Source organism: Nematolebias whitei, chromosome 16 (genome assembly GCF_014905685.2).
Source record: "Nematolebias whitei isolate Nwh7 chromosome 16, NemWhi1, whole genome shotgun sequence".
Taxonomy (NCBI): domain Eukaryota; kingdom Metazoa; phylum Chordata; class Actinopteri; order Cyprinodontiformes; family Rivulidae; genus Nematolebias; species Nematolebias whitei.
The window spans coordinates 40,962,975-40,980,001 of NC_056513.1; the positions used below are offsets into that span (position 1 = coordinate 40,962,975).

The window sequence follows — 17,027 nt, forward strand, 5'->3', positions numbered from 1 at the left end:
TCATGTTGCTGCTGATCTGTTTCATGCTGCTGCTGATCTGTTTCATGCTGCTGCTGATCTGTTTCAATGTGGCTGCTGATCTTTCATGTTGCTGCTGATCTGTTTCATGTTGCTGTGTTCATGCATGCACATCTGCTCACACAGACTCATGTTTGCTGCTGTTCAACGTATTGTTTTTATGCCATCAGTGCTTAGTGTATATTTAGTTGATGTTTTTCTTAGTTCATATCTTAGACCTTTTTACTGTTTATCTTTTATATTTTATTGTTGGATGCAACTGGGACCCTGTGAATATAATTTTGTTCCACCACATGTACCACATGAGGAAACTCTGACTCTGACTAACACCTGACAAGTCAAGTCACCTTTATTTATAAAGCACATTTAAAACAGCAGCTGTTACCAAAGTGCTTAACAGTAAAATCAATGGTTGTAAATTAATGGAAAAAATAAAAGCAATGATAGTAGTGATAAATTAATTAAAAGCACTAAAGAAAATAAGACACAGAACAAAAAACAGTAAATGAACTCGCAGTGTGTGAAATGCCAGAGAAAACAGACGTGCTTCTAGCAGAGACCTGAACACAGGAAGGGGGGGGGGGCTGCATATTGTTCAAGTTTGGAGCCCATGAGTGAAAATGCCCGATCTCCTCTGAGCTTCAGTCTTGTTTTAGGAACAGCCTAAAACAGCTGATTGGATGATGTCAGAGCCCGAGAGGGAAGGAGAATTATTATTTTTTTATTTTTCTTGGGTTTGCCTACCTGAAATAAACCCAGTTTGATCCCCATCAATCAAATGGTGCAGTCTTTCCTCCATCCTTTTCACCAACAGATCATTTTATAATCCTGGTTCAAAACACTAAGTGGTCTGTAAGACTCACATTTTGTCAAATCCTTCCCCTCCTTGGGTATTACTGAAATAGTGGCCTCCCTCCAAGACGGGGGTGAAACACCCTCCCTAAAAACAAAGTTAAAGGTTTCAACCATCATTGGTGATAACTGTTCCCTAAATGACCTGTACCATTCCCCTGGGAACCCACCAGGTCCCAGGGATTTACTCGGTTTTAAAGAGGAGATAACTATCAATTTCCTCGATTGAAATTGGTTTAATCAGTTTCTCATTATGCAATCTAGCCAGACAGGGAAGATCCAGCTGGTTTAAAAATGTGTCGACTCCACTAACATCAAGTGGTCATATAAGGATCGGGTTCGCCCAGCTGGACTCAGCCCGAAGGAGAAACATGGGTTTGCCTTTCTGTGGACCCACACCAGCAGGAGGGGCCATACAAGTCGGGTGCATGATGCCATGGGAAGTGGCTGAAGGAGGGGACCTTGGTGCTCTGACCCTGGATTACCAAAGCTGGCTCCTGGGACATGGAACGTGACCTCTTTGGTGGGGAAGGAGCCTGAGTTTGTGCAAATTTGACTAGATATAGCCGGGCTCACCTCGACGCACAGCATGGGCTCCAGAACCAATCTCCTTGAGAGGGGCTGGACTTTAATCCACTCTGGAGTTGCCCATGGTGAAAGGCGCTGAACTGGTGTGGGTCTACTATTGGCCCCCCGACTTGGTGTGGTGGTGTGGATCCTCGCTGATGTCGACGGTCACTTTGATGTGGGCCAGTGTTTCAAAGTGTTTTGGGACCATCGGGATGAGGGCTACTGTCACTCCTTTGATTAATGCAGCTTAAAACATTGAATGGATTGACTAAAAGAACTGAGGGGATTTTAAATAAATAGTTCATCCAACATCTCTCTCTCTTCGATGTCCTCCTGCACCTGGGCCGAGCCTCGTTCAGAACCGGTCCGCCTGGTGGAGGACAGCTCCTTCTTCTTTCAAGAAAAATAAAAACTCATCTGGTTGTTGTGTGATCGAAGTAAACACAAACTAACATTATTAAGAACATTGATTTACCTGCTGTAAATCAGCTATTGATTATCACGGAGTAAAGTCCGACATCGTCGACTCTGTTCTGGTCCACTCAGCGACCGGTGTGGAGCTGTTGGACGAAGCGGTCCCGCTTGGTGTCAAATCTGTCGACTCTCATCCAGAATCCAGCTTTAACTTGTTGTTAACTTGTTGTTAGCTGAGATTTTAGTCCAGAGGAAAGGAGCAGACTGAGGCAGCAGCATGCGCATTAGGTGAAGGTGTAAAATTCACAGCGCCATCTAATGACCCGGCATGGAAACTACAGCAGATTCAAGGAGGGGGGGGGGGGGATTCCTCTGGATGCATGTAAACACTAAATCCGTCCGTGTCAACGCAAATCTTTTCCTCTAATTAACATATGAAAAAACCCTAAGTTTCCCCCCATCGTGTCCGTGTAAATAGGGCCTAAATAAGGTTGAATAAAATACATGAAAATGCAGGAAATGGCATCTGTTACTCAAATTTTCTGTGAGAGGACACACACCCCCATGATTGTATAATGAACTTCAGTCTCTGATGGTGTCCAACCAATCGCCCAACCCGACTGACAGTTGACCTTTGAACTTCCTTCTATAAATTAGTAGAATGCTCAATAATCTGTAAATAAAATTTGGGTCATGGTCAAGAGGGGGATTTTTTAAAAATGAGGGAACAAATGAGGGCAAGGAATTTTGGAGGGTGACTTCCTGTAGAAAACTGTTATGAGTGGAGAAGCATGACCACCACAACTGGGCCGTCTCCCCCACCACCAAACCTCATACCAGCACCTCACAGATGCACACGTGCACAGGGAGAACCCTGGTAGCAGTTGCAAATTGCTCTTACTGAAGCAACGTATATCTTACATGATTGTCCCCACGCCGTCATTGTTCAGTAGAGTTACTTGAATAAAACTTGAATGGAATGATGGAACAGAACCTCAGTATCCGACAGCCTCTGCTGGCTTCTCTTGCTGCCAGGCACCATCATCTGCTCGTCCATCTCCATGTCGCTGCCTCCGCTGTGCTGCGTGTCACTGTTGTCGCTGCTGTCTGGGCTGGCAGCGGGCGAACCTGTAACAACAGGCACATTTACAGACAAATCACTAACACTGATAAATGTTCAAGTAAACTGTGAAGAAAACCACAAACCAAGGTTTAGAGCAAAATAATTATCTTTATGTGCCTTTTTTTAATGAATCAAATCAAACTTCAGTGTGTGACAGAGAATTTAAATAAAAATAATCAAACAGTTTAAAGAAAAGTGTGAACCAAGTTGCTCATAAAAACTCTTTAAATGTAAAGATATATTTTTAAAGTACAGGTTCTGAACAGAAATCCTAAGTTAGCACTCCAACATAAAAGATAATGGTATTACCAGTATTACCGGACCGGTAATATTTTATAACATTTTACAGGCAAGAAAATGAGTTTAGAGGAAGAGACGAAGCAAATATTTCTGTGAAATTATTTCTGGTTGTAGACCATGAGCTGAAGTCAAACAGGTTAGAATGTTCCATATTTCACTCGGCCCAGTGTCGTTGTCCTGTCAAAGATAAATATTTAGTCACTAAACTCAAGCGCACACGTTAAAATGCCTCGGAAAACACTGGACAACTGTTTCCAGAGGGTTCACACAGAGAAAAATCCAGGCCGACCTTTTTTGTTCCCCATGGGAATGTTTGTGTTCAGCAGAGAGGCAAAGGAGCTCTGTTTGGAGAGCTGGGCCTTTGCTGCGAGGGCGTTGTTCCACAGAGCCTTGATCAGCATGGAGGCCAGGTACAACGTCTGAAAACAAAGAACGGCAGGATTTAGAATCCCCAGGGAACACTAACAACCAGGAGGAGAAGTTCAGACTGTGTGTTGTTACAGGACCTGCTCGGTGTGGGCACTCGGATGCAGGCCGGACACCAGGTTTAGGACGTGGCGGAGAGGCACGGGGTCCAGGTTTTTAATAAGTGATGGGAAAAGGTCGTGGATGTAGCGGCTGCAGTGTTTCAACTACGGGTAAAAACAAGAGGCTTGAGAATGACGCACCACTTCAGTGTCCAGCTAGTTCTGCTGCTTTATCAGGTTGAGAGCAGAAAGACGTAGAGCTTCGAGTGGCTGGATGTGGTCGGCCTCAGCAACAAACAGTTCGGAGGAGCAGAACAAACCTGCGTGCAGTCATGTGAACAGCTGTTTCATCTTACCTGAGCTGCGGCCCAGATACAGTCTATGTGCTGCGTGCTGAGCCGGCCCTCCGCAGCCAGGAAGTTCAGGATCACTTGGCACTGTTTAATGATCTACAGCACACACACAAGCAGCAGGAAACAATATACAGCCTCATTGTTCAGGTAACCAGAGGAGACAGTGTATATATTGTAATAAAACCTCCCCACAGTTCTTACCTCAATGTGCAAATTTGGACCGAAGATGTGCTCCACCACATTGTTTTGGATCAGCCAGTCTGCTAATTCTTTTGCTATGGACCTGAAAGGATTAATGAGATGCTCAGTGAAGTAAAACACAAATGAACCAAGACTCAGCCCAAAGACTGGAGGGGGTGAAAAGGAACACACCTTTCATTTACTCTTTTATACGAGACCAACAGATTTATCTACATGTGGGTATTTTTTACAAAGCGGATTCCAAAAAAGTTGGGACACTAAACAAATTGTGAATAAAAACTGAATGCAATGATGTGGAGGTGCCAACATCTAATATTTCATTCAGAATAGAACAAATCACAGATCAAAAGTTTAAACTGAGAGAATGTATCATTTTAAGGGAAAAATCTGTTGTTTCCAAATTTCGTGGCGTCAACAAATCCCAAAAAGTTGGGACAAGTCCATTTTTCCCACTGTGTGGCATCCCCCCTTCTTCTTACAACACTCAACAGACGTCTGGGGACAGAGGAGACCAGTTTCTCCAGTTTAGAAATAGGAATGCTCTCCCATTCATGTCTAATACAGGCCTCTAACTGTTCAATCGTCTTGGGCCTTCTTTGTCACACCTTCCTCTTTATGATGCACCAAATGTTCTCTGTAGGTGAAAGATCTGGACTGCAGGCTGGCCATTTCAGTACCCGGATCCTTCTCCTACGTAGCCATGATGTTGTGATTGCTGCAGAATGTGGTCTGGCATTATGGTGTTGAAAAATGCAGGGTCTTCCCTGAAAGAGATGACGTCTAGATGGGAGCACATGTTGTTCTAGAACCTGAACATAGTTCTCTGCATTAATGGTGCCTTTCCAGACATGCAAGCTGCCCATGCCACAAGCGCTCATGCAACCCCATACCATCAGTGATGCAGGCTTCTGAACGGAGCGTTGATAACAACTTGGGCTATCCATGTCCTCTCTGGTCCAGATGACATGGCGTCCCAGTGTTCCATAAAGAACTTCAAATGGTGACTCATCTGACCACAGAACAGTCTTCCATTTTGCCACACTCCATTTTAAATGACCCCTGGCCCAGTGCAAACGTCTGAGCTTGTGGAGCTTGCTTAGAAATGGCTTCCTCTTTGCACTGTAGAGTTTCAGCTGGCAACGGCGGATGGCACGGTGGATTGTGTTCACTGACAATGCTTTCTGGAAGTATTCCTGAGCCCATTCTGTTATTTCCTTGACAGTGGCATTCCTGTTTGAGGTGCAGTGACGTTTAAGGGCCCGGAGATCACGAGCATCCAGTAGAGTTTTACGGCCTTGACCCTTACGCACAGCGATTGTTCCAGATTCTCTGAATCTTTTGATGATGTTATGCACGGTTGATGATGATAACTTAAAAGTCTTTGCTATTTTACTCTGGGTAACACCATTCTGGTATTGCTGCACTATCTTTCTGTGCAACAATGGTGGAATTGGTGATCCTCTTACCATCTTGTCTTCTGAGAGACACTGACACTCTGAGAAGCTCTTTTTATACCAATCATGTTGTCAATTGACCTAATTAGTGTTAATTGGTCTTCCAGTTGTTCGTTATATGCTCAATTTCTTTTTTCCAGCCACTTATTGCTACTTGCCCCAACTTTTTGGGGATTTGTTGACGCTGTGAAATTTTGAATCAACATATTTTTCCTTTAAAATGTTACATTTACTCAGATTAAACTTTTGATCTGTCATCTATGTTATATTACGAATAAAATATTGACATTTGCCAACTCCACATCATTGCATTCAGTTTTTATTCACAACTTGTTTAGTGTCCCAACGTTTTTGGAATCCGGTTTGTACCTTTAACTTTCATGCAGGCATCGAACTTACGTTTCTGTGTCGGACACCAGGGACTCGTTGTTGCACACGTCATTAAAAGTGTGGAGCTGATTCTGAGGAAACAGACACGATGAGAAATAACACACTGTAGTACAAATTCATACAACAAGCGCATGAACTTACCAACTAGGGCTGAACAATTTTGGAAAATATTCTAATTGCGATTTTTTTTAACCTCAATATTGCGATTTAATTTGCGATTTTTTTTTAATGTCTTCTTCTCATACATTTTTCACCAAACACAAGCCATAAACCAATCTGTTTTCAGCTCCGCTGCAGCTCTGTTTCTGCATGTGTAGCTCCAGGATAGCAACTTGGCTAAAGTGTGTGTGTGAGGGCATTCTGCACGCTTATCCACTGTGTATACCAAAGCCATAAACCCTGGCTTGGTCACTGAATTAATGAGCATCATGTCTCTATGAACTCCGTTACTGCTCGAGTTATTTCCGCGTGCCGTTTTGAATTATGTTCATACGGAGTAATACCTTCGAACAGTTCGGCCAGTGATCCCTGTCGGCTGATACTTAGCTTACTTGAAGTTGAGGCACTGGTCGTTGGCATTCTAGCCATGCAACTATTGTAAATGGCTTTGTGGTGTTATTTTAAGTGTTATCCTGATGCATGCTCAATAATCCAGGTAGAAAAATCTAAAATAGTTAAATCTGGTCCTCTGGACATTCAAAAAAACAAAGCAAAACAACAAAAAAATGTAGAAACGTTTCATCTCTCATCCGAGAGACTTCCTCAGACTGAGGAAGTCTCTCGGATGAGAGACGAAACGTTTCTACATTTTTTTGTTGTTTTGCTTTGTTTTTGTTTTTTTTTGAATGTCCAGAGGACCAGATTTAACTATTTTAAGTGTTAATTAAAGATTTGTGGTGTTACCGGGAGAGGTAGCAACAGCAGCACGGCAGGTTCTGCACAACACACGTCGTTGCACAGCATAGTCTTTTTTATAGCCAAAATAATTCCAAACAACGGACGTGCTGCCGCTCTTTGGGACCAAACTTTCAGATGTGTCAGCTTCTGTCGAGCCCGGCACCACTGTGCAACCATTGTGACTTCTCCCGTTCCCTGCTCTGCTCCGCTCACTCACAAGTCACGTAGCCAGATCACGTGACCAGTCAAATTACAGCATTTGCGATGAAAAAATTATGTTTTAGCATACTGCGATATTATTGCTAATTCAATTAATTGTTCAGCCCTATCACCAACATTACTTTTACATGACCCATGATACTGATACAATCGGCAATCAGTAATTTGCTAGACAATCATTTAAAGTTACATGACAAAAAGCAGTCAAGGTTCGAAAACAAAACAGAGCTGAAGCATCTCAGAACAGTAGATTTTACATCTGCCTGTCATTATTAAACCTTTAGAAAACTTTTTTCTAGGACAGATTAACTTTTGGTCAAGTTTCCTGTTCTGCTCTCCCACCTGGAGTCAACACCTCTGGAAGTAGGAGCTGTAGATTTATTTTTTCATTCAACCTTTATTTAGACAGATAAATCACATTGAGCCTCGAAGACTCATTTACAAGTGAGATCTGTTCAGACAGACAAAAAGTAGTGAAACTGGACACATGTAGGAATTGGAGGCAAAACAATTCCTATCAGACTTTTATATTCTGCCAGAGAAGAAAAACTGATTAAAAAACACCTCGCGCAAACAAGCACATAGTGACAGACATTCTGCAGAGGGAGACAACGAGAGCGGTGAGCATGTCCATAGATGCTCTCGAGGTCACTGTAAGAGTTCTGATAAGGATAGAATAATTAGCCAATGTCCTCCGGTGAGATCCATAAACATTCTCGAGGTATGTCGAGGAATGGCCAAGAATAACGTCTATGAGAATCCAAGAGTCCTGAAATGATGACAAGTTTATTCAGCTGGTTCCATCTGGTTATCAGTTGGAAATTCCTCAGGGAGGGGGTGGTGAGCGTCAGATCACATGTTCTCCAGGCGACTTTAGATAAGATGACCTTTAAGGCCAGCCAAGGGAGCCAACTTCAGATAAACACAGTTGTTTTGGGGACAGGCAGAACTTAATTACATCTACCTTGAGTCTGTGTTGGTCCACTCGGTTCCAAAATGTCCAAATTACATGGCCACACTGATGGAACGTGACTGAGTAAAATTCCAGAGATCTGATTCATTCAGCCCAAAGCATTTGAGTCTGGGTACTCGAGGCACAAACCAAGCTATCATAAAGGCAAGCAGCGTGATCGGGTCCAAATTTATTGCCGACGACTTCCTTGATTGTAGATAAAACCAGCAACCAGCCGAATCCAAAATAGCAGAAACCAGTTATCGAAAATCCAATTAAATATGCATCCTTAAAATACACAGATGGCAGCAGAGATAGACACATCATCAAGTCTTCCAGTCGATGAGATATCCAGCTGCGTGCCAACAGGGCAAATCGGCTCACCCAAAGCCTGTCTTCTCCTGAAGAAATGTTGTAAATTGAGTTGAGGGACCAACTGATCAAAACAAGTCCATAATTATGATTCGGAAGATGCAAGAGAGTCTCAGAAGCAGTTTCACAGACAGACAGAGCAGTAAAGCGGTGAGGGAGGGGAGAAGCGTCTGATCTCAGCAAGAGCAAGTGGTGAAGTGAGAGATTGCAGCTCTCTGGTTTATTGCAGCTTAATGATGCACTTGGTCTTACCATGGTTCATTGGTACACTTGTGCACCAAATGACCATGTTGTTTTAACTTCCTGAACTTTTGTGTGCATTTTTTATTTCACTTAGCTGAGTAACTTGCTGTGGCCTCAGGGCATCGTTCACACAGACGGCACACGTCAAATCTTTTTGCAAGCCTGGCTTAAATAAATGAATCAATCAATCAAAAGCAAGTGTCTTTATATATGGACAAGATGTTTACACTACTCCAGAGATATTAAACTGAGATTCTTCTTCAAACTTGGTTCAGTGTTTCACCATGAGAAATGCTCCAGCGTGATCAACTCCAAAAGCTCCAACATCTGAGTCGGACTGGTTGAGTCACGCTTAGGGTGTGGGTGGGCGATATGGCTCAAATACAGGTCCTCCTCAAAAAATTAGCATATTGTGATAAAGGTCATTATTTTCCATAATGTAGTGATAAAAATGAAACTTTCATATATTTCAGATTCATTGCACACCAACTGAAATATTTCAGGTCTTTAATTGTTTTAATACTGATGATTATGGCATACAGCTCATGAAAACCCAAAATGCCTGTCCCAAAAAATTAGCCTATCATGAAAAGGTTCTCTAAACAAGCTATTAACCTAACCATCTGAATCAACGACGTAACTCTAAACACCTGCAAAAGATTCCTGAGGCTTTTAAAAACTCCCAGCCTTGTTCATTACTCAAAACCACAATCATGGGTAAGACTGCCGACCTGACTGCTGTCCAGAAGGCCATCATTGACACCCTCAAGCAAGAGGGTAAGACACAGAAAGAAATTGCTGAACGAATAGGCTGTTCCCAGAGTGCTGTATCAAGGCACCTCAGTGGGAAGTCTGTGGGAAGGGAAAAGTGTGGCAGAAAACGCTGCACAACGAGAAGAGGTGACCGGACCCTAAGGAGGATTGTGGAGAAGGGCCGATTCCAGACCTTGGGGGACCTGCGGAAGCAGTGGACTGAGTCTGGAGTAGAAACATCCAGAGCCACCGTGCACAGGCGTGTGCAGGAAATGGGCTACAGGTGCTGCATTCCCCAGGTCAAGCCACTTTTGAACCAGAAACAGTGGCAGAAGCGCCTGACCTGGGCTACAGAGAAGCAGCACTGGACTGTTGCTCAGGGGTCCAAAGTACTTTTTTCGGATGAAAGCAAATTTTGCATGTCATTCAGAAATCAAGGTGCCAGAGTCTGGAGGAAGACTGGGGAGAAGGAAATGCCAAAACGCCAGAAGTCCAGTGTGAAGCACCCACAGTCAGTGATGGTCTGGGGTGCCATGTCAGCTGCTGGTGTTGGTCCACTGTGTTTTATCAAGGGCAGGGTCAATGCAGCTAGCTATCAGGAGATTTTGGAGCACTTCATGCTTCCATCTGCTGAAAAGCTTTATGGAGATGAAGATTTCATTTTTCAGCACGACCTGGCACCTGCTCACAGTGCCAAAACCACTGGTAACTGGTTTACTGACCATGGTATTACTGTGCTCAATTGGCCTGCCAACTCTCCTGACCTGAACCCCATAGAGAACCTGTGGGATATTGTGAAGAGAAAGTTGAGAGAACAAGACCCAACACTCTGGATGAGCTTAAGGCCGCTATCGAAGCATCCTGGGCCTCCATAACACCTCAGCAGTGCCACAGGCTGATTGTCTCCATGCCACGCCGCATTGAAGCAGTCATTCATGCAAAAGGATTCCCGACCAAGTATTGAGTGCATAACTGAACATGATTATTTGAAGGTTGGTGTTTTTTGTATTAAAAACACTTGTCTTTCATTGGTGGGATGAAATATGCTAATTTTTTGGGACAGGCATTTTGTGTTTTCATGAGCTGTATGCCATAATCATCAGTATTAAAACAATTAAAGACCTGAAATATTTCAGTTGGTGTGCAATGAATCTGAAATATATGAAAGTTTCATTTTTATCATTACATTATGGAAAATAATGACCTTTATCACAATATGCTCATTTTTTGAGAAGGACCTGTATAATATTGTCATATTTCAGAGCATTCTGGCGATAACGATAAATTTTGTGATATAACAAAAAAATAAAAAAATAAATCAGTTGTTCATTTGACAAAATTAACTTAACATGTTGCTTTGCAGTATTATACAAAAACAACAACAACAACAAAAAAACAACAGCTGTGGTGGACACAGCTGAGCTTTGTGTTTGCTGTTATTTTTAGCTAGCTAGTATTGCGTGCGGCGAGCTTAGCATGTTGGTGTTTGCAGTGTGACTCACTGTGATTTGACTGAGGCCAGCCAACCGCATGGTGAGGGTGGGGGACATAAAGTATTTGAAGGCGAGGTCCAGGCTCTCCTTATCGAAGCACAGCGCGCTGTCCAACGGCTCCTTCACCGTGCTCCACATCAAGTCGGCCATGCTGCGGGCCGCACTCTGACGCAGCTCCTGATCCGACAGTTTACACAGGTACCTGCAGGAAGAAAACATTTCCACAAACCTCAGACGGATAACTGAAACACGACGGGGATGGAGCTGAATAACTGATCAGTGTGCCAGGACAAAACAGATGTAACAATACAGAAATGTGTTTTTTCTCAACCGCATACGGCACATTGTTGTATGGCTGATGAAAATCTATTTTACAGCAAGCTATAGAAATGGCCCGGACACAACTTTTGACATGGACCTTGAAGCTGAGGTGATGAAAAGTGTATGTATGAGCTAAAACTAGCATCATGATGAGCACTTTTAAAAACACTAGTGCTCAAAGGAATTCAATACGAGACGCGTCCCAGGACTGAACTAACAACTGTGACACAGTCATGGGAACAACTTTCTTTCAGTTCCAGTTTATTACGACATAAAACAAACGAACTGGTCTTTTCCAGAACCCCATACGACCACCACCCCAGGGCCAGGAAGCTGGGAGAAATGACGACTGGGGTTTTCACCCACAGCCTTTCCAACGATGACACGGTGAAACATGGCGCGTGTTTTTGAACACTTCAGATCATTTTCATGTCACGATGTGTCAAAACCCTCCCAATGAGTCACGTCAGCCTCTGACGTTGCTGCACCCTGACACCATCACATTTACAAACTTTACTGGTGAGACATATAATTGTGTTCACCAGAGATTCTAAACAATAAATTACACAAATTACAGGAGAACACCACTTTTCTGAAAATAGGATTTACAGTAAAGAGCTTTAAATGCAGTTGTAGGAAACTATAGAGAAGTCAAAAACTACTATGTTTAGGAGGCAACGTGCAGCACAGGGTGAACTTTTCAAGATTTAAATCTTCTTGTAAAATTGCTCACTAAAGCAGATATAAATCTATGGAATTTATTAGTGAAAACAGTCAAACATAAAACTAGATTATTCATTTTATTCAGCATTTTGCTACTCCATTAACATGTGTGCTGGATATTATCTGAGCCCTGGAGTCTTGCCAGATGCTAAACATGGTTAAAAGAATCAACTTCAGCAAGACAAAACATTTTAGAGCATAAAACCTGATTTTAAATTTGAGGAACATGCTTTTAGTTTTTTCTTATTCTTGTGTAAAACAAGAGATGCAACAAGGCAGCAGCCTGTCACGTGACCAGGCCTGAGAAAACTCGGCATCCTTTGGCATTACGTGGAAAGAAGCTGGAGGTCGGGGAGCTGTTGCCATGGTGACAGAGGCTCTACCTAGCAACAACTACGTGGCACTTTGGTATTTAGGAGGGAGAGCAGGGATGGGAAAGGTGCAGCGACTGAGCTGGAGGCAGAACCTTCATTTCATTAAACCGTGAACGCTCAGCCAACATTCTCACATTTACAGAACATTTAAAGGTGCAACACACAAAACAAAGTAAAAATCAAGCGTCGAAGGTTGAACGGTTTCTTTATATATGCAGATTGTGAGTGAGGCAGCACGTGGTCAGTCACAGGACAGCAAAGTGTTCGACAGTTTTAATTTAGTCACTATAAAAAGCAGCAGCAGCAGACAACAGATCAAACTGTGCTGTTCACGTCAATTCTGTTGAGTCCTAAAGGTAAAAATCCCCCGTGAGCCTCCTGCTTTAAATAAACATCTATTTGTCTAACTCACCGTATTACGTAGGTGCGGAACGGGATGATGTGCTGCATAACTGCAGGAATGTGCAACCATATTCTTATCTGTGGAAGAGACAAAACCAAAATGATTAATCATGAAAACATGTCGTCACAGAAGACAAGCAGTTTGTCAGGCAACATGTGGTCAGCACCTGCCACCAAAGATCAAAGGGCAGAATTATTTTGCATGTCTGTCTATTAAAACACCTAAAGATTCTAATCAAGCTCAAAATAATCCTTACTTAAACGCATACCGTATTTTTTGCTGTATAAGTTGCAGTTTGTTGCATAAATTAGCATGCCTGTGACTAATACGGTGACGCAACGTATTTATGTTTTTTTACACTTTATTAGACATGTTCAGACTGATGTGACTTACACTGCGGTGCATGTACAACAGCAAGTACGGCAACAATCCTGTTCAAGAAGGCTGCCACAAACTAATCTACCTTAGAAAACTCTAAAATGCCTTAAACCCATTTTTATTTGCAGATATTACGCTGTAATTGGATTTGGTAGTAGCTGAGAGTAATCCTCAACACTTACTCCAAGTACTGACAGAACATGAGAGACCTCATGACGTCGAATGAGCACAACATTTATTCAAGGTTTGACTGAAACGGCTACAACTTCTCTTCTCATCAGAAGTTTCTACATTTACAACGAGCACGGAACGTTTTCAGTGATGTGGACATCTTCCAGGAGTGCTAGGACCAAGAACCTTTTCAAAAGCTTGTTGTCATAAACTTGTTAACATTAGAATAAACAGTTCATGCCTTATCAGTTTGAGTGCAGATTTACCTCACACTTTTATAATCTGGTTATTTTTAAAGTTTCAACCTGGACCAGTTTCACTGCTGCGTCGATGAGACTCACGTTTGAGATGATGGTGATGAAGGCGTGGGCGATGGGAAAGGGGAGGCTCTCTGGAGTGCCCAGCTCAAAGCATTCCTTCATGAGGGAGAGGCCGTGCTTCCCGCAGAACAGACAGACGTAACGCAGCAGGTGAAGAGGCACCTCCACATCCTGGTCACAAACACAGCACGCTCATACAACCATCTCCTCGTGCTCACACTTACAGGAACAACTGGGCACGCAACGCAGCGGCTAAAGAGAAACAGTTGTCGGGGACGTCTCCATCCAACACTGCATGGTCTTTCAAAAGAACAAATGCATCCAATCCAACTTTATTTATAAAGCACTTTTAAAACACCCATACAGGACCAAAGTGCTGTACAGACAAGGTAAAAAACACAAAAAGGAATAAAATACAAGACAAATAATTAACAATAGTAAAATCAACATCTCACATGGCGTCAAAAGCCTTGGACAAAAAGTTCAGTTTTAAGATGGGATTTAAAAACAGGCAGCGAGGAGGCCTGCAGTTTAGGAGCTGCTACAGTGAAGGAACGGTCCCCTCTAAGCTTGAACTTTGTTTTGGACACACTCAGGAGCAGCTGATCAGCTGACCTGAGAGCATGGAGGGGGTATGAGGCTGTAGCAGCTCCGAGAGGTAGGGTGGGGCAAGACCATTGAGAGATTTAAAAGTACATCAAAGAATCTTAAAACTGATCCTAAAATGTACGGGCAACCAGTGAAGTGAGGCTAAAATGGGGGAAATGTGCTCGTGTGTGCATGTGCCAGTTAAAAGACGTGCAGCAGCATTTTGCACCATCTGAAGGCGTGCAGTGGAGGAGCTACTAACCCCCACATCACTAACCCCCACATAAAGAGCATTACAGTGATCCAGCCTAGTGGTCACAGAGGCATGAATTACTGTTTCAAGGTGCTGCCGTGAAAGGATGGCTTTTATTTTAGCTAGCTGCCGTAACTGGAAAAAGCTCGATTTAATAACTGAACGTATCTGACTGTCGAGCTTAACATCCATATCCATTTTCACCCCAAGATTTGTAACTTGATGAACTGGGACAAGAATCCCAGATCTACAGGAGGGGGGCCAGTGGTACCACCAAAACCCATCACTTCTGTCTTTTTCTCATTGAAATTTTAAAAAGTTTAGAGCCATCCAGGATTTTATGGCATCAAGACACCTGAGCAACGGATGGACAGAGTGCAGATCTGTTTTTTTGAGAGGGACATAAATCTGACTGTCATCAGCATAACAGTGGAAGGAAATACCATGCTTCCTAAGTATGGAACCAAGTGGAAGTAAGTAAAGAGAAAATAGTAGTAGGCCCAAGACTGAGCCCTGGGGGACCCCACATGAGAGGCGAGCAGTGGAGGACACAAAGTCACCAAGTCAGACACAAAAGTTCATGGTTGCCTCTGACCTGAGGACAAGTGAAGACACTCGGTAGCTGAAAGCAAGTTAACAGAGGTCATCTGAGGACACACCGGTGCTCTCTGAAGCCATGTATTGATGGGGAACCAAAATCACAGCTCATGGTCTCCGTTTGTGCTGTAGCAGAGGTGGTCATAGACGTTTACTAGTTGGGGGTTTATAAAATTAATGGTTGTTATAGTTGTGTTTAAAAACAAGTTGGTTGGTTGTACTTTTGATGCAGCGGATCACAAATTGGTTCAGTGTGTCCCTAAGAACAGGGAAAAGCTGATGTGCTGGTTTTCTGGGGGCCAAGATGGTGTACAGGTAGGGCAGACGACTTGGGACCAGAAAGTTGCAGGTTCAACTTCCTGCCATGCCCACATGTCGTGGTGTCCTTGAGCAAGACACCTAAAGCCCAACTGCTCCCAGACGCCCACATAGCTGCCCACTGCTCCACCTGGGTGCATCTCTGTTGTGATGGGCTAAGGTCAAAGTTCAAGGGTCTTTATTGTCATTCACAACACATGTGGAACACGAGGTGGAACTAAATTATGTACTCAAGGCCCCAGTTACACCAAAACAGCAAAAATATAAAGTATAAAAAAGAAACGGTGTACAAGGATCTAAGATATACGCTAAACAATAATAATGTAATAAAATAATGTGTATTAAAGAGCAGCCTGAACATCAAAAGCATCATTAAATCATCAAATGCTGAACTAATGTCACCATGACGACAACACGTGCGCACTCTTCTTTACAGACCGTATGTATTCTTATTATTCTTAGTATTCATTCTCTCTGACGGGTCATTTATGAGAAAGAGTTGTTTTATAAGCCTAAATAAAAAACTAAAAATAAAAAACTACCGTACTACCGTAGTTAGGCAAGCTATTTGTTTAGCCTGGATGAAGACTTTTGCTTCTTTCTCCATGTTCTGTGCACTAAGAAGGATGGAGATGTTTAACGGTTTCATTGTGGTCACAACGACAATAAAGACTTATTAGACAGAATTCAAAATCTTACTTCTAACCTACAAAGCCCTCAACAACCTAGCTCCATCTTATATTACAGATCTTATTGTTCCATATTTTCCTAACAGAGCACTTCACTCTCAGACTGCAGGTTTACTTGTGGTTCATAGAATTTACAAAAACAGAATGGGAGGAAGATCTTTCAGTTCTCAGGCTCCTCTCTTGTGGAACCAACTTCCAGTTTCTGTCCGTGAGGCTGACACATTGTCCAGTTTTAAAACTCGGCTTAAGACTTTCCTTTTTGATAAATCCTATAGTTAGGATCGGCTTGGGTTTCCTGAGCTGTCCCTTAGTTCTGCTGCTATAGACTTAGACTGCTGGAGGACAAACTGACCACACTTTTCACTCTGCTACTGTCTTTACTTACTCTGCTCAACCTGTTCTGTATTTGTAATTATTTTTATCCTCGATGTGTGTTTTTGTCCTTCCAATAAAGTACACCTGGACCTATACCTGGACCTATACCTGGACCTATACCTGGACCTGGACCTATACCTGGACTTGGACCTATACCTGGACCTGGACCTATATCTGGACCTGGACCTATATCTGGACCTATACCTGGACCTATACCTGGACCTATATCTGGACCTGGACCTATACCTGGACCTATATGTGGACCTGGACCTATACCTGGACCTATACCTGGACCTATATCTGGACCTATACCTGGACCTGGACCTGGACCTATACCTGGACCTATACCTATACCTGGACCTATACCTGGACCTGGACCTATACCTGGACCTATATCTGGACCTATACCTGGACCTGGACCTATACCTGGACCTATATCTGGACCT

The 17,027-nt window shown here is 43.0% G+C and overlaps 1 protein-coding gene across 1 annotated transcript in view; it reads right to left on the reverse strand.

Moving 5' to 3' along the window:
* usp34 (ubiquitin specific peptidase 34) overlaps positions 1 to 17,027 on the reverse strand; it is a gene marked incomplete in the record, with an annotated part of 140,740 nt that overhangs the window by 91,363 nt on the left and 32,350 nt on the right. The window contains 9 exon segments of the mRNA XM_037689997.1: positions 2,849 to 2,982; positions 3,567 to 3,696; positions 3,784 to 3,909; positions 4,101 to 4,193; positions 4,299 to 4,380; positions 6,152 to 6,213; positions 11,081 to 11,273; positions 12,902 to 12,969; positions 13,783 to 13,932. Coding sequence (XP_037545925.1) covers positions 2,849 to 2,982; positions 3,567 to 3,696; positions 3,784 to 3,909; positions 4,101 to 4,193; positions 4,299 to 4,380; positions 6,152 to 6,213; positions 11,081 to 11,273; positions 12,902 to 12,969; positions 13,783 to 13,932 — 1,038 coding nt within the window.